Raw genomic sequence first — 17,501 nt, 5'->3', positions numbered from 1 at the left:
ACACAATGGAGTTGATGGCCATACTATTGGCTGCAGAGTGGGTGGAGGAGGTGAGGCCAGACAGAGTAGTCATCTGCTCTGACTCCTGTGCAGCACTGATAAGCTTAAATTCATGTGTGTCTCAGAGCAGACAGGATGTATTGTATGAGGTTTTGCAGTGTTTGTATAGGGTGAAAGAGATGGGGTATTTGTGATGTTCCTCTGGGTACCAGCTCATGTAGGAGTAGAGGGGAATGAGGAGGAGGATGTTATCGCCAAGCAGATTCTTAAACATCCTAATGTTGAGATGGAATTGTCCATCAGTAAAGTAGAAGCCAAGAGATTAATAAGAACAGTGGTTAAAAATAAGTGGCAAGAGTTGTGGAACAGGGAGAGAAAGGGAAGACACCTGTATAACATCCAGGAAAAGGTGGGGGCAGGAAGGTCCTCGGGCCGAGAAGGGAGGAAAGTGTAGTCACAAGGCTGAGACTGGGACACACAAGGCTCAATAGTACATTGGAAGTGGTGGGGAAACATCCGACTGGTAGGTGTGATCATTGTCAGGAGGAGATGGAGACAGTGGAACATGTTCTATTTCCGTGCCAGAAATATGTGAGAGAAAGGGAGCGATTTTTATTAGATTTGAGGAGTAATGGGTTTGAAGAGCCGGAAATCCTCAGGGGATGTAGTATTTAATCGTGTATTTCGTTTCTTTAGGGAGACGAGATTATTGGGTAGGATTAGACTTTCACTGTCTCTGGTCCACACTCCAGTCCAGTTGGTGGCGGTAATGCACCATATAATTGGTTGCCAACCGCCATATAAAATCCCCAGAAGCAGAAGAAAAGAAAACGGAGTTTTACCTTCATTCACAGTAGGCTACTTTTTAATCTTTGGCTCCGCCATCTGTTCGTTTGGTAGTACTGCAGATGTGTTATAGCGCACGAGCGCCCCCTGGTTTGTTTGCTCTGCTGGTTACAAAAATCCTAACCCCACGGACTAACTAGCTAGCTTTTTTCGTCCATTTTGTTTTGCTGTTAGCTAGTTTATTGCAGAGATGGAAGACGGTGAAGAGCCGGGTTTAGTTCACTCTCACAGCTCTACTTCTGGGTCAAAATCGAGCAGTGACAAGATGTTTTCTCTCAAGAAATGGAATGCTGTTGCAATGTGGAGCTGGGATGTGGAGTGCGATACATGCGCCATTTGTAGGGTCCAAGTTATGGGTAAGTTTGTTTGAATCAGTGATTTAGCTAGCTAGCCAGTTAACAAGTTACAGCAGTAACGTTACACCCACAGCCAACTCTTGATGCGCATTAAACTAGCTAACAACAAGCTAAATACAATAACTTAGTGGTCAGACAGTCACCTAAACTGATTAAGAGATGTTCATCTTCATGGGCAGACAGACGTGAGAATGCTTCCTATTTGGAGAGTTTAGTTTGTTAGCTCGTACCTAGCTACCAAATAGACAACCAATGTTAGCTTGCTAATAAGCTAACGTTAGGAGGTTAATGTTAGAATTCTGAAAACATGTCTCAAGTCATTACAAGGAATGAAGCTAAAGTACCTAGCTAAACTTGCCTGGTGGGACGGAATTGCTAGCCAGCTGTATCAGTCCATGTGTCACAAATCAGGAATGGTCAGTAATAGCTGTGCACCAGTTTAATGTTAAGTAACTAGTTAGCAAAGTTTCCTTGATATGTACCTTCTTTCCGCAGATGCATGCTTGCGGTGTCAGGCTGAAAATAAACAAGAGGACTGTGTCGGTAAGCCACTTTAAACGTCTTAGTCCAACATGTATCAGACCAGCGGGGGGTATGATCCTGGGTCTGCTCCAGTGTTGAGTGAAACCTGGATACTCATTTTATAGATCCTGAACTTGGCGACAACTCCTACTGGTCTCACAGCAGATGTGCATGTGGCAGATATACCTGGGTTCCTAGCCTGGTATATTGGGTTAAAATGTGATAAAGCCAGTGTATCTAAACCTTGGTAAAGCAGAGTTTGTCCTGTGTATGGATTAGGATAAAACATATTGGTTGTGTGTGTACCAATATGCTTTACCATGTATTCTGCTCTTCTGCTGACATGCTGAATTTGAAAATACCATGTAGCACACCATTTATAGTCTGCTTCTGTCTCCCCTCTTTCACAGTGGTATGGGGAGAGTGCAACCACTCTTTCCACAATTGCTGCATGTCTCTCTGGGTGAAGCAGAACAATCGCTGTCCACTGTGCCAGCAGGACTGGGTTGTACAGAGAATCGGCAAATGAAGTGCCTCTAACTTCCCCATCCTTCCACTGCAAGTTTGGACAGGAGACAGGACTGAATACTGCAACCTTCTATGTACATTGTGTGTGCATGCTGCTGTCATTCCTTCGATGCTAAGATATAGATTGAATGGCCAATATCCTGGTGAAGACGTCCTTGCCCCACTCTTTGATGGAAATGTCGGCAGGTGCAGGGCGATGCTGAAGAACTGAGGATAGGTGCTGCGCTTGGTGTCATGGTTAACATTTTTGTGTCGTCCAAGATGTTTTTGTGAGAGAAAAAAGTTAGTTATTAAAATAAGTCTAAGCGTAGCTTTGTTATTTCTTTCTTTGGCATTTTAATGTGGTGGTTTATGGTTATGGTTGCATCCCCTCAGAAGTCTGAGCTCAGATCATGAGGTGTCTGCCTTCCTTGCTACCTGTAAGAGCACATTTCATACTTCACCTACTAATCAAGAGAATGATTACAGAATATCTACGATTGTCTCTGCATCATGTGTAGGCTATTGGAGTTTGGATCCATGGTGCTGCAGGGACTGTATTTAGTCAGAGAACTTCCCAGATTGCATAATTGGGGCATTATAATTGCATAATACATGCCAATTAGACAAGTTACACATGTCTATAAGAGTAGTCACGTTCAACTGATGAAATAATCATACATTCAACTTGAAATATTATATTCTGTTTATTTAAAACATGCATTTAATTTGAAACACATGAATGGCTGGCAAAGGTTTTGATGGATATTTGCATGGCAATAGCCAAAGTTTGAAATAATTTTCCTTACTCATCTTGTCTATGGTTACAAGCAGCCCTGTATGTTGTGTAGGAATGTAACACCCAGTAGTTTTCATTGAAAATTGTATCAATTCCCACTCTACAAAAACACCTTTTCCTACGACTGAACATGCTCCTTCGGCAACTCAACATAGATGAAAACTGTTGGACAATTAAATATACATGCCAATTCAGTCTCAATCAGCACAGCTACAGAAGCTGTTTTGGATACAAGGAGTTTCCATTTTAGCAGACACTCTTATCCAGAGCAACTTACAGTAAGTAGTGAGTGCATACATTTTTGTACTGTCCCCTGTGGGAATTGAACCCACAACCCTGGTGTGTCAAGTGCCATGCTCTACCAACTGAGTGCAAGATGATGTAAATAAAGTCTGAAAACAAGGCTGTAAAGTAACAAAATGTAGAAAAAGTCAAGGGGTCTGAATACTTTCCGAACGCATAAAATAAAGTTATAATCCTACCTGTCTTCTGCTCATCAGCCAAAGCACACCCCTTTTTGCACAACATAACTTTAATTAGACCCAGCTTACCTGCATGTTTTATCAAACTTTCCTACTCATGGTTTTAGGCAACTATACTTGGCACTGATCTTGCCTATTGTGCTGTCTATGGGCTATTTTTAGGGCTCACTAAATGCAGCTCTCTGTTGCTTTTTTAGCTTTGCCCCCAATCCCAGGTCAGGACTATAGCTCTGCGTAACAACAATCTTTGTGGAAGTCATCCATGACTTCTGCCTAAATCCTGACCTGTGGCCTAACCTTTACTAGGCATCTCAGAAAGCAGAATATGAATATAATGAAAAATGCTTTTCTATTACAAGTCTAATAGAGTCTGTGTAAATGAATGTGTTCTCTTCTCATAACTGAATAGAAATAGCCTCTAGCTGAAGTGATTATTCTAGGGAGATCTTTCACTACTTCTTGACAGAATTGAATACACAGTAGCGTAGGCCTATGTCTGTTATTAAATCCATTCATCTCCTAAACCAGACATTGTCTTCACAAACTTAATTAATAGTCTCTCATCGCCTCAATGTGTAGCCTTTAACTCTTTGTTTACGTATTTCTATCCATAATATTATGACAGCGAGGCCAGCACCTCACTACAGTTATACTGGCATTGTCCCCATCTAAGTTGGTAGCTCGCTAAATATAGACCGACAAAAGCTTCTTAAGTAAGAAACCACATAAGTTCCTTTCCGTGAGCAGCGCCCATGAATGAGCGCACAAACACTTAAGAGAAAATCCCTCGTGCTTTTTAATTCTAGGTGAAGCATTACGTGATTGAGTCAGATAATGTCTTCTGGTGTGGCGCAGATGTCGGAGCTGCTCAGTCACACTAGGGACCTGGAGAAAATTGGACACACTACAGGGAAAGAACATAGTCTTAGCACCCCCTTCCAGCACCTTAGTAGCCTTAGCTCCCTGCTCAGCCACACGGTGTAGGAGGGACAACCCAACACAGCAGCAGCCAACATGTGTGACATGGGGGGATTAGATAATCTGGTGGCGAACACGGCCTACCTTAAGGGGGGCGACGAAAAGGAGATGAGGAAGAGGCGGCGCAGCCTGTCCCTGCCCAAGCCAGAACAGTGCGTGTCCATCCGCGCCGCAGTGGGGAAAGAATTTGAGATGCTCTGCGAGAGGCAGCCCATAGGGAAGAAGTTCTTCCGGAAGTTCCTCCTGGAGTCCAACCCGCAGTACGTGGCAGCTGCAGAGTTCCTGGATGAGCTAATCGATTGGGATTTGGCGGAAGGCGCTGGCAAAGATAAGTTGAGGACGAACATCATCAACAAGTTCTGCAAGGCTGACTCCAAGAGCTTCCTGTCTTACATGACAGGGGAGGTAGTGGACAAGTGCAAGGCGGTGTCGGACAAGGATTTTGAAGACGTGATGATGGGCAAGGTGAAGGATGCCACACGGGAGTACCTGAAGGAAAAGCCCTTCACAGAGTACCAGACCAGCCCTAACTTTGACAAGTTCCTGCAGTGGAAAGAGTACGAGAAACAGAAAATCACAGATAAGTATTTTCATGAGTTCAGGACCCTTGGAAAGGGAGGCTTTGGAGAGGTAAGTCCACAAGAAGTTTACAGTGCAGCTGCCTAACTGACAACAGTAGTGAAATATTACAGTTCTAAAATGTAAACTTGAACACTGTTTTAGCACTGTTTCTAAGGGTATGCAACAGTTACAGTGAGAATTGCGATGGTACGAATACTAATGATAAGGGATGATAAAGAAGTCCCTAAAAGGGATAATTGTTTGTACCTCATCTAACTACATACTGCCCAGCTGCCCAAGACATTTGGTTCCTTGGAAGTTGTGGAAAGTTTATGTTTTTGTTTGCAATTGGTTCTGAGAACGAAGCCATACCTGACCGGTAAAACAATGTTTTTTAAACATTCTGAGAACGGAATTTAAAATTTCACCTCTTCTGAGAACGTACATTTTTAGGTTGCAAGGAGCTTCTGAAAATGTTTTACTATGGTTGCATGAAAGTTTTCCTGGGAGGTTTTATTAACGTTCTGAGAACATGTTTCAATAATATTATTTGTATTTTATTTATATTTTACCCCCTTTTTCTTCCCAGTTTCGTGATATCCAATTGTGTTTCGATTACGATCTTGTCTCATCGCTGCATCTCCCCAAAGGGCTCGGGAGAGGGGAAGGTCGAGTCATGTGTCCTCCGAAACATGACCCGCCAAACCACGCTTCTTAACACCCTTCCGCTTAACCCGGAAGCCAGCTGCACCAATGTGTCGGAGAAAACACCGTTCAACTGACTACCGAAGTCAGCCTGCAGGCGTCCGGCCCGCCACAAGGAGTCGCTAGAGCGCAATGAGCCAAGTACAGTCCCCCCGGCCAAACCATCCCCTAACCTGGACGACGCTGGGCCAATTGTGCGCCGCACTATGGGACTCCCGGTCACAGTCAATAAGACTTTTAATAACACTGCTAGCTTAGTTTGGATTAACTTTTTTGGTCTCCAAGCACAGATGGAAGCACATGGATATTCCTTTCCTTAGGCATTAATCATGCAAACACGTTTATTTTTTATTGTGGCACGGCATCAGTGAGATTCTTCTGTTCTTCTGTTCTCTGTCCATGGAATTAGTCTACTGTGCCACCAGGATAGAGCTAGCATGCCATGTTTTTTTGAACTCATACAAAGCTGTTTAAATACATTCAAAGATACCCCATTTCAAAGGAAACAAGCACTCATTAAGTTCAGGTGTTGGACAATTAGTGGGCGCGGGCAACACACCTAAACACACTTAACAAGATAGAGGATAGAGTTTTGTTGATGCTGAGAACGGAATGTATATGTTTTTAAATAACATTCTTATAATGTTCTCTGAATGTTACTAAAGTTATCTTGTGGTTTTATGGAAAGTTTTCTTAACGTTCTGAGAATGGAATATATATTTTTAAATAACATTCTTAGAATGTTCTCTGAACATTACTAATATTTTCTTGTGGTTTTTATGGAAAGTTTTCTTAACGTTCTCGGAACAATTTGAGAACTTGACTTTAAATAGAATCATGAGGAATCTTGTAGGAAACGTTATGCGGTATTACTGAAACTCCCACAGAAGAACGTTGTTTCTTAACGTTCTCTGAACTATTTGAGAAGCTTCCCAATGTCAAACCAGTTGGAGAACGTTCTTAGAACATTAGCAACATTTTAATTAAATGTTGCAATGTTTGAACTTTTAGGAAGCATTCTGTTAAAGTAATGAAATACCAAGAAAATATATTTTTTGTCAAGTTCCTTAAAAGTTGACTTTGGGCAAAAATGCTAAAATAACGTCTTTAAACTGCATAACTGATCAATGCACCATCCTACGAGGTCATTTAAAGCTTAAAAACAAAATGGATGAATAAGATATTTAGCTACAGAAATGCCATTTCTTACCAATCTCTACAACTTCCGTCCAAAAACTAATTCTGTGAAATGACCTCAACACATACTGGAGGAGTTCCTGGCAAGCTAAAGTGGCTAGCTTAGCTAACGAACTAACTACATCGGTCGCTTTGTGCAAAAAAACAAAATGACACATCGACAAACCACCGAAGGCACAACCCATTTCTGCTTAAAAATGTTGAAAGGGCGGAGTTGGATACTTTTTTGTGCCCATAGTCGACCATTACATGTGCTGAGAATGTTCCAAAGCCAAGCATCAATCCTGCACCATTCCCAGAAAGTTGTGGGAAGGTTGTATGCTAAATAACCATAGGACAACCACGCTCTCACCAAGCTCTAAGAAACGTGGTTCTCTGAATGTTTTGTGCTAGCTGGGTTATGTGATAGCTTGGGGATCTTATCATACATTTATCAAACATATTAGTTTCAGTCCCTCTCTCTCTCTGCATAGGTGTGTGCCGTGCAGGTGAAGAACTCAGGGCAGATGTACGCCTGCAAAAAGCTATGCAAGAAGCGTCTGAAGCAGAAGAATGGTGAAGGCATGGCACTACTGGAGAAGCAGATCCTGGAGAAGGTCAACAGCCTGTTCCTGGTGAACCTGTCCTATGCCTACGACACTAAGACCCACCTGTGTCTCGTCATGACCCTGATGAATGGCGGCGACTTCCGGTACCACATCTACAACATTGGCGAAAAAGGCCTAGAAATAGACCGCATCAATTACTACATTGCGCAGGTCACCACAGGAATCCTCCACCTGCACGCCATGGATATAGCATACAGAGACATGAAGCCAGAGAACGTGCTACTGGACAGCTTCGGCCAATGTCGACTCTCGGATCTGGGGTTGGCCGTGGAGCTCCCTGGCGAAAAGACCATCAATCAAAAGGTAAGGGCTCTGATAGGCTGAGATGAACTCCTCATCCTTGTTGTTTAATGACTGTACATTAACAACAATGACAGAGTTTTTTTAAGAGTAGGGTGAGATGACATGGTATTATTGATAAGGATTTATCCATGGTTAGGGATCTATCCATAACCAGGGTTTTACATTATTACCATCCCACTGGGCATAAACTTGTTGAATCAATGTTGTTTCAACATAATTTGTCAACCTATTGTGATGTGGAATCTACGTGGAAAATACATTAGATTTGAAAAAAGTCATCAACTGTTGTTTTGAGGGTGACATTTCAACCACGGGATTATGCCATCATGGTAACCAAATTTCTACATAGACAAACCATGTATGAAATATGTTGAATTTGTAGCTTTAAAACAATGTCAGATCTTCAACGTTATATCCACTATCAGAAAAAAAACATTAGGCTGGGCAGCACCTCCTACTGGAGACTTGATCTGTCTACAGCTAGGCTTTGGTCTCCCATCCAGGGTTTTAACCAAGCCCAGCTATGATATTTGTCACTGACTTTTACCAATGTCTTGGGAATGACTGTACACTGCCCTTCCTGCATTATGTATAAGGTTCACTCTCAATTAGCAACCTCTGTATACACACACACACACACATACACACACTCACACACACACACACACACACACACACACACACACACACACACACACACACACACACACACACACACACACACACACACACACACACACACACACACACACACACACACACACACGCACAAACTCAATTAGCAACCTCCGTATTAAGAGAGCTCCACTTAAAAACTAGATAGATTCACTGTTGCTATTGAAGTCATTCCAAAGGGTATATGTTTAACAGAGCAAATGAAATGTGACCATACTTTATTACTCATATCACAAATGATCCTAGCCTATATAGCATTAGCAAAGTCATCAACAGCCATTGTTTCAATTAAACTCAGAATTCAACTAAAAATAGATAACACAATAGACCTAGGGTTTCAGGCTCTGGTTGATTTCAAATTGTATGTTATTTAGTGATATTGAATTGTGCTTTGTTGTCAACATAACCAAATATCACAATTTGAAGGAGATGTATCTTCTGCTTGGATAATTCCATTTTTGCCATTGACTTAGTCTGGCTGTAATTCCAGTTTGGCAAATTAATAATTTACATGTTTGATTCTCAAACAAAAATCTAAGTTAAAGAATAGGACTAAATCAAATCACACGTTATTTAAAGTGCATTTAAAGTTTGATTTGATTTATTCCTATTCTTTAACTTTGGTTGTTGGTTGATATGGAGATGTAAATCCATACATTTGTAGACAAACTGGAATTAAACTATCCAATAAGAAGATACATCTCTGAAATACAACAAATAGCCTATTAACTTGTCAACACGTTAACAAATAATATGTTGAATTCACGTTTCCAACTCAACCAAAAATAAAAGTTAAAGAACTGGATTAAGCCAGTGTGTAAGAGGTGCGTAACTGGCTGCAGGGAAGTCAGGCGCAGGAGAGAAGAAATGGGTAACAACCGGAGCACTTTAATAAGGCAAAACAAACAAAATACTAGTCGAAATAACCCGTCGAGTCGAAATAACCCGTCGCAAACCAGTCTAGAGTGCACATACACTTTACAACAAACAATACCACACACAGACATGGGGGGGAACAGAGGATAATATACACGTAGAGTAATGAGGGGATGTAAACCAGGTGTGCGGGAAAACAAGACAAAACAAATGGAAAATGAAAAGGTGGAGCGGCGATGGCTAGAAGACCGGTGACATCGACCGCCGAACGCCGCCCAAACAAGGAGAGGGACCGACTTCGGAGGGAGTCGTGACACAGTGGCTCAGATGGAACTATCCAAGCAGGAACTATCCTTTAAATGTTGATATTTGGTTGCATTGTCAACCAAACACAATTCATTATTACTTTTGTAATACAATAAATAGCCTAATGTTAAGGCTTTCTTACAAGTTAATGTAACATTCAACCTTAAAATGAATAACCTCTCCATGGCCACGTTTTGAGGTGACTGTACCTATACATTTCTTCTGATTATCATATAGTCTGCATGTTCAAGATATCATGCATACTGTAGATTGTCGCTGGTCTGTGGAGATCTTCAGAATCTCAAATGGAATTGATCTCTTGCACCATGTACTTTTGTTATCTCTACTGCAATCCAGGTCATTTGGTTCTGTTATTAGATTAAGCACAGTGATAACACATGAATCTGTTGCATAAAAAAACGAAATATCTGTCACAACTTCCGCCGGAGTCGGTCCCTCTCCTTGTTCGAGCGGCGTTCGGCGGTCGATGTCACCAGCCTTCTAGCCATCACCAATCCACTTTTTCATTTTCCATTTGTTTTGTCTTTGGTTTTTACACACCTGGTTTCAATTCCCCCATTTAACTGTTCATTATTTAACCCTCTGGTTTCCCCCATGTTTGTGTGCGTGTTTGTTTTATTGTAAGGCTGTATCTGACGGCTGGTATATTGTTACCGGGTTTTGTATTTACGCCCGTTTATTTCGTGGTACCGGTATTTTTCCAGCACCATAGTATTGTGTTTATACTGGTGTTTTCTTGAATTAAATACTTTGTCCACGCATCTCAGCTCTCCTGCGCCTGACTCCTTTCACCAGTTAACCACAGCCTTGACAGAAACACGCACCCCAAGGAATGGAGTCAGCAGGAGCAGGTGCCCCTGCAGTAGGGGTTGAGGAGCGAGTCCAGCAGCACGCTGCCATGCTACAGCATCTCGGCAGCGCCATGGATCGCGTTCTACAAACCATGGAGCGCTGGGAGAGAAGAGGAGTCCCTCCAGCGTCTCCACCAGCTCCACCAGCACCACCAGTCTCAACATCACTCACCCTTCCTTCACCCGGGCCCAGTGGGATACAGCTCGCCCTCCCAAGGGAGTATGATGGAACGGCGGCGGGTTGTCAGGGGTTCTTGCTCCAGCTAGAGCTCCACCTGGCAACCGTCCACCCGGCTCCTTCTGGCCAAGAGAGCGTGGCCGCCCTCATCTCCTGCCTCTCAGGGAAAGCCCTGGAGTGGGCCAACGCCGTATGGGGGAAGAAGAAGCGGTGTTGGACCACTTCGAGGATTTCGTCTCGTCCACCTGAGGCAGGGGACGAGGAGCGTACAGGAGTTCGCGTTGGAATTCCGGACCCTGGCAGCCGGCGCGGAATGGAACAACAGGGCCCTGATTGATCACTACCAGTGCAGTCTGCGCGAGGACGTCCGTCGGGAGTTGGCCTGCAGGGACACCACTCACATTCGACCACCTGGTGGACCTGTCTATCGGGCTGGATAACCTGCTGGCTACCCGCGGACGTCCAGATCGGGGTCTGTCGGTTCCATGCACTTAGGGCGACCGGAGGAGGGGCTGTTCCATGCACCATCTGTGGCCGCAGAGGGCACACTGCCGGTCGGTGCTGGGGAGGTTCCTCTGGGAGTCGAGGCAGCAGGCAGGGCACTCTCGTGTCACCCCAGGTGAGTCGGCACCAGGCTCACCCAGAGCCCCCTGTTGCTCACATGTTTTTGTTTATTAATTTTCCTGAGTTTTCCCCGCATTCCCAGCATAAGGCGCTCGTAGATTCAGGCGCTGCTGGGAATTTTATTGACAGATCATTTGCCCATAGTTTAGGGATCCCCATTGTTCCTGTGGATATGCCCTTCCCTGTGCACGCCCTAGATAGTCGACCATTAGGGTCAGGGCTAATTAGGGAGGCCACCGCTCCACTGGGCATGGTTACGCAGGATGGTCACAAGGAGAGAATCAGTCTATTCCTTATTGATTCTCAAGTTTCCCGTGGTGCTGGGCCTTACCTGTCGTGACCCCACTATTTCGTGGCAACAGAGGGTTCTCTCGGGGTGGTCACGAAAGTGTCAGGGAGGTGTTTAGGGGTTTCCGTCGGTGCTACTATGGTGGAAAGTCCAGACCAGGTCTCCACCGTGCGCATCCCCTCTGAATATGCCGATTTGTCTCTCGCCTTCTGTAAAAAGAAGGCGACTCAATTACCACCCAATTGACGGGGAGATTGTGCAATAAATCTCCTGGTAGATGCAGCACTTCCCAGGAGTCACGTGTATCCCCTGTCGCATGAGGAGATGGCGGCTATGGAAACATATCTCTCCGAATCTCTGGGGCAGGGGTACATTCGGCCCTCCACTTCACCTGCCTCCTCGAATTTATTTTTTGTGAAGAAGAAGGATGGAGGTCTGCGCCCGTGTATTGACTATCGAGGCATCAACTAAATCACTGTGAGGTACAGTTACCCGCTGCCTCTCATAGCCAGTGCAATCGAGTCAATGCACGGGGCGCGCTTCTTTACAAAATTGGATCTCAGGAGCGCTTACAACCTGGTGCATATCCGGGAGGGGGACGAGTGGAAGACGGCATTTAGTACCACCTCAGGGCACTATGAGTACCTTGTCATGCCGTACGGGTTGATGAATGCTCCATCAGTCTTCCAGGCCTTTGTAGACGAGATTTTCCGAGACCTGCACGGGCAGGGTGTAGTGGTGTATATCGACGACATTCTGATACACTCCGCTACACGCGCCGAGCATGTGTCCCTGGTGCGCAGGGTGCTTGGTCGACTGTTGGAGCATGACCTGTACGTCAAGGCTGAGAAATGCCTGTTTTTCCAACAGTCTGTCTCCTTCCTAGGGTACCGCATTTCCACTTCAGGGGTGGAGATGGAGTGACCGCATTACAGCCGTGCGTAATTGGCCGACTCCCACCACGGTAAAGGAATTGCAGCGGTTTCTAGGGTTTGCCAACTACTACCGGAGGTTTATCCGGAGCTTTGGTCAGGTAGCGGCTCCCATTACCTCACTGCTGAAGGTGGGACCGGGCGTTTGCAGTGGTCAGCTGAGGCGGACAGGGCTTTTGGTCAGCTGAGGGCTCTGTTTACCTCAGCTCCCGTGCTGGCTCATCCGGATCCCTCTTTGGCGTTCATAGTGGAGGTGGACTCGTCCGAGGCTGGGTTAGGAACCGTGCTCTCTCAGCGCTCGGGTACGCCACCAAAGCTCCGCCCCTGTGCCTTCTTTTCGAAGAAACTCAGCCCGGCGGAGCGAAACTATGACTTGGGGGACCGGGAGTTGTTGGCTGTCGTCAAGGCTTTGAAGACGTGGAGACATTGGCTTGAGGGGGCTAAACACCCTTTTCTCATCTGGACGGACCACCGCAATCTGGAGTACATCAAGGCGGCGAGGAGACTGAACACTCGCCAGGCAAGGTGGGCCATGTTCTTTACCCGTTTTGTTTTCACCCTGTCCTACAGACCAGGTTCCCAGAACACGACGGCAGATGCGCTGTCCCGGATGTATGACACAGAGGAGCGGTCCATGGATCCCACTCCTATACTCCTGGCCTCTTGCATGGTGGCACCAGTAGTGTGGGAGCTGGACGCGGACATCGAGCGGGCATTACGTACAGAGCCCACTCCCTCCAGTGTCCAGCTGGGCGTCTGTACGTTCCGTTTGCTGTCCGCGACCGTTTGATCTATTGGGCCCACACGTCACCCTCCTCTGGTCATCCGGGCATCGGTCGGACGGTGCGCTGTCTTAGTAGGAAGTACTGGTGGTCCACCTTGGCTAAGGACGTGAGGGTTTATGTTTCCTCCTGCTCGGTGTCCGCCCAGTGCAAGGCCCCTAGGCACCTGCCCAGAGGGAAGTTACAACCCTTACCCGTTCCACAACGGCCGTGGTCGCACCTGTCGGTGGACTTCCTGACGGATCTGCCTCCCTCACAGGGTGACACCACGATCCTGGTCGTTGTGGATCGGTTTTCTAAGTCCTGCCGTCTCCTCCCTCTGCCCGGTCTCCCTACAGCCTAACAGACTGCGGAGGCCCTGTTCACACACATCTTCGGCACTACGGGGTGCCTGAGGACATAGTATCTGATCGAGGTCCCCAATTCACGTCAAGGTTCTGGAGGGCGTTCATGGAACGTCTGGGGGTCTCGGTTAGCCTTACCTCAGGTTTTCACCCCGAGAGTAACGAGCAGGTGGAGAGAGTAAACCAGGATGTGGGTAGGTTTCTGCGGTCTTATTGCCAGGACCGGCCAGGGGAGTTGGCGGCGTTCATACCCTGGGCAGAGATGGCCCAGAACTCGCTCCGCCACTCCTATACCAACCTCTCCCCTTTCCAGTGCGTACTGGGGTACCAGCCGGTTCTGGCGCCGTGGCTTCAGAGCCAGATCAAGGCTCCTTCGGCGGATGACTGGTTTAGGCGCTCGGAGGAGACGTGGGATGCCGCTCATGTGCACCTTCAACGGGCCGTGAGGCGTCAGAATGCCAGCGCACACCGCCACCGCAGTGAGGCCCCGGTGTTAGCACCGTGGGACCGTGTCTGGCTCTCGACCCGAAACCTGCCTCTCCGCCTGCCCTGCCCGGAAGCTGGGTCCGCGGTTTGTGGGGCCATTCAAAGTCCTGATGAGAGTGAACGAGGTTTGTTACAGTTTACAGCTTTCCCCAGATTACCGTATTAACTCCTCGTTCCATGTGTCTCTCCTCAGGCCGGTGGTAGCTAGTCCACTCCAGGAGTCTGAGGTGCGGGAGGTTCCTCCGCCCCCTCTGGACATCGAGGGGGCCCCGGCATATGCAGTCCGATCCATACTGGACGCGAGGCGTCGGGCGAGTGGCCTTCAGTACCTCGTGGAGTGGGAGGGGTACGGTCCGGAGGAGAGATGCTGGGTGCCGGTGGAGTACATATTGGAGTACCATCGATGCTGCGGGATTTCCACCGGATCGCTCTGCGCCTCGCCTTCCGGGTCGTCCCCGAGGCCGGTGTCGGCGCACTGCTGGAGCTGCGCGTCAAGGGGGGGTACTGTCACGACTTCCGCCGGAGTCGGTCCCTCTCCTTGTTTGAGCGGCGTTCGGCGGTCGACATCACCGGCCTTCTAGCCATCACCGATCCACTTTTAATTTTCCATTTGTTTTGTCTTTGGTTTTTACACACCTGGTTTCAATTCCCCCATTTAACTGTTCATTATTTAACCCTCTGGTTTCCCCCATGTTTGTGTGCGTGTTTGTTTTATTGTAAGGCTGTATCTGACGGCTGGTATATTGTTAGCGGGTTTTGTATTTACGCCCGTTTATTTCGTGGTACCGGTATTTTTCCAGCACCATAGTATTGTGTTTATACTGGTGTTTTCTTGAATTAAATACTTTGTCCACGCATCTCAGCTCTCCTGCGCCTGACTCCTTTCACCAGTTACCCACACCCTTGACAAAATCTGATATTGTATTCCCATTTGAATTTTGGTGTGCTTTTAAACGGTTGAAAAGTGCAGTGACATTTGGGTGTCAACTAAACCAAAATTCAAACATTGTTTTTCCATTGGAATTTGGTTGTACTTTCAGGTGGTTGAAAGCATAGTGATAACACATTGGAAATTCAACTAAGTTTTGCCTGTCTTTTTGAGTGGGTGAATATAGGTTGTAATCTCAATGATCAACGTCTCAACCAAATATTCCCCAGTTATCCACGTTGAAATGACGTGGTGTGCCCAGCAGGATGTGACCTGTTCCACGTTAGTTACCGTCCATGACATTGACCTCTCTTTCACCCTCTATGACTCAGGCTCCCCCCTGAGCCATAGGACCAGGAGCTCAGTACGTTAGCCCCCAGCCAACTAATCTTAGCATAACTCAGAGGTGGTTGGGATCTGTCTGCGAGGAGAGGCTCAGTCCCAGTAGGTATCCACTTAATGGAGAGTGGTGTAGCCCAGGGGGGGCTCAGGTCAGGACATGGCCAGGATAGAGGGATTACTGGAGGCTAGTGCAGGGGAAACCTGGTGCAAGCATGTGGTGCTGATGTTACAAAAGAGCTTTGGTAGAATTTAGGGATATAAGGTCCCTGATAAGGGGCATGGTGAGCATAAGGGTAGATTGGCATATGTAAGGGTTGAATCAATTAATCAATCAATCAGAAGTTGTGCTATGCCACAACCAATTTGCCACTGATTAGCTCAACTATGTGAAGTATTGTGCTGTAGTCCACAGTTGATATAATACTGAACATTTTGTTGCTATGGTATGGAACCCTAGAACCAGGCCTAAGCAACCCCTCACTTCTCTTTCTCTGTTTCCTTCTCTGTCATCACACCTCTCTCCTCTCCACTCCTCTCCTCCTCCCGTCCTCCCTCTCCTCAGGCTGGCACAAGTGGCTACATGGCCCCAGAGATCCTGAAGAAAGAGCCTTACCGGATGTCAGTGGACTGGTGGGCACTGGGCTGCAGTATCTACGAGATGGTGTCAGCTCGCCTGCCCTTCAAGGACTATAAGGAGAAGGTGCAGAAGGAGGAGGTGGCACGGCGCACCCTTGAGGATGAATGCAAGTACGAGCACAAGAACTTTGACGAGGGCACCAAAACCATCATTGACCTCTTCCTCAAGAAGAAAATTGACGAGCGTCTGGGATGCAGGACCAAGTAAGAATTGACCGCAGTTTCGGCCCGGAGATATTCCTGAGTACATGGGCGAACCAGGAACAACTCTAGGGCCCTCTAGAGGTTTTTCTGGTCAGGTCACATGTTCAGGAAAAACACCTGGTTCTAGGTATCAGGTCAGGTGGTTTTGGGGGGAATGTATATTTCTCTGACTTCAGTGTGTTTCTCTCATCCAGGAACGAAGACCCAAGGAAGCATGAGTGGTTCAAGAGCATTAACTTCCCTCGACTGGAGGCGGGACTGATCGACCCACCCTGGGTTCCCAAGCCCAACGTGGTCTACGCCAAAGACACGGGGGACATCAAAGACTTCTCAGAGATCAAGGGCATTGTGTTTGACGACAAAGATGACAAATTCTTCAAGGAATTCAACACGGGGGCGGTGCCCATTGCTTGGCAACAGGAAATGATTGACAGCGGACTTTTTGACGAGCTGAACGACCCCAACAGGAAAGAGTCGGCTGCTGGATTTGACGACGAGGAGAATAAATCTAAATCCTGCACGCTTTTATAAAAGCCCCTCTATACTATAGTTAGGACTTTTGTAATTTTCAAAGCTATCACATTAAGAACATTGTGACGATAATCGTATCCACAAGAAAGGTGTGAAGTGGTAGTAAAATCCAGGGCCAGGTCAAGAAACATATTTCCACCACTTCACACCTTTTTTTGTGGATATCAAATCAAATGTATTTATTTAGCCCTTCTTACATCAGCTGATATATTAAAGTGCTGTACAGAAACCCAGCCTAAAACCCCAAACAGCAAACAATGCAGGTGTAGAAACACGGTGGCTAGGAAAATCTCCCTAGAAAGGCCAAAACCAGAGGAACCAGGTTATGAGGGGTAGCCAGTCCTCTTCTGGCTGTGCCGGGTGGAGATTATAACAGAACATGGCCAAGATGTTCAAATGTTCCTAAATGACCAGCATGGTCAAATAATAGTCATCACAGTGAACAGGTCAGGGTTCCATAGCCGCAGGCAGAACAGTTGAAACTGGAGCAGCAGCACAGCCAGGTGGACTGGGGACAACAAGGAGTCATCATGCCAGGTAGTCCTGAGGCATGGTCCTTGGGCTCAGGTCCTCCGAGAGAGAAAGAGAGAATTAGAGAGAGCATACTTAAATTCACACAGGACACCGGATAA

General features: G+C 46.5%; 2 protein-coding genes across 2 annotated transcripts; both read left to right on the top strand.

Annotated features, from left to right (window-relative positions):
• The first annotated feature begins 1,033 nt into the window (after window positions 1-1,033).
• On the top strand, window positions 1,034-3,516 carry LOC120028707 (RING-box protein 2). Its single transcript, XM_038973935.1, has 3 exons — window positions 1,034-1,202; window positions 1,698-1,745; window positions 2,135-3,516. The coding sequence occupies exons 1-3, from the start codon at window positions 1,037-1,039 to the stop codon at window positions 2,251-2,253; spliced, it is 333 nt and encodes a 110-aa protein (XP_038829863.1). The 5' UTR covers window positions 1,034-1,036; the 3' UTR covers window positions 2,254-3,516.
• Window positions 3,517-4,526: 1,010 nt separating this feature from the next.
• On the top strand, window positions 4,527-16,928 carry LOC120028702 (rhodopsin kinase grk7a-like). The gene is made up of 4 exons (XM_038973930.1): window positions 4,527-5,120; window positions 7,427-7,864; window positions 16,061-16,338; window positions 16,533-16,928. The coding sequence occupies exons 1-4, from the start codon at window positions 4,527-4,529 to the stop codon at window positions 16,867-16,869; spliced, it is 1,647 nt and encodes a 548-aa protein (XP_038829858.1). The 3' UTR covers window positions 16,870-16,928.
• The last annotated feature ends 573 nt before the right edge of the window (window positions 16,929-17,501 follow it).

This window comes from Salvelinus namaycush, chromosome 34, assembly GCF_016432855.1.
Source record: "Salvelinus namaycush isolate Seneca chromosome 34, SaNama_1.0, whole genome shotgun sequence".
In the NCBI taxonomy this organism is placed as follows: Eukaryota; Metazoa; Chordata; class Actinopteri; order Salmoniformes; family Salmonidae; genus Salvelinus; species Salvelinus namaycush.
The sequence above is the reverse complement of the archived record's forward strand: the minus strand, read 5'-3'. Positions and strand labels throughout refer to the sequence as shown.

Bases quoted from the DNA above. Each gene is read 5' to 3' on its own strand.
- LOC120028707 (XM_038973935.1), top strand. From the start codon at position 1,037: ATGGAAGACGGTGAAGAGCCGGGTTTAGTTCACTCTCACAGCTCTACT. The intron at 1,203-1,697 runs GTAAGTTTGTTT...TTCTTTCCGCAG, and splicing joins TTGTAGGGTCCAAGTTATGG to ATGCATGCTTGCGGTGTCAG. The intron at 1,746-2,134 runs GTAAGCCACTTT...CCTCTTTCACAG, and splicing joins TAAACAAGAGGACTGTGTCG to TGGTATGGGGAGAGTGCAAC.
- LOC120028702 (XM_038973930.1), top strand. From the start codon at position 4,527: ATGTGTGACATGGGGGGATTAGATAATCTGGTGGCGAACACGGCCTAC. The intron at 5,121-7,426 runs GTAAGTCCACAA...CTCTCTGCATAG, and splicing joins GAAAGGGAGGCTTTGGAGAG to GTGTGTGCCGTGCAGGTGAA. The intron at 7,865-16,060 runs GTAAGGGCTCTG...CCCTCTCCTCAG, and splicing joins AAAAGACCATCAATCAAAAG to GCTGGCACAAGTGGCTACAT.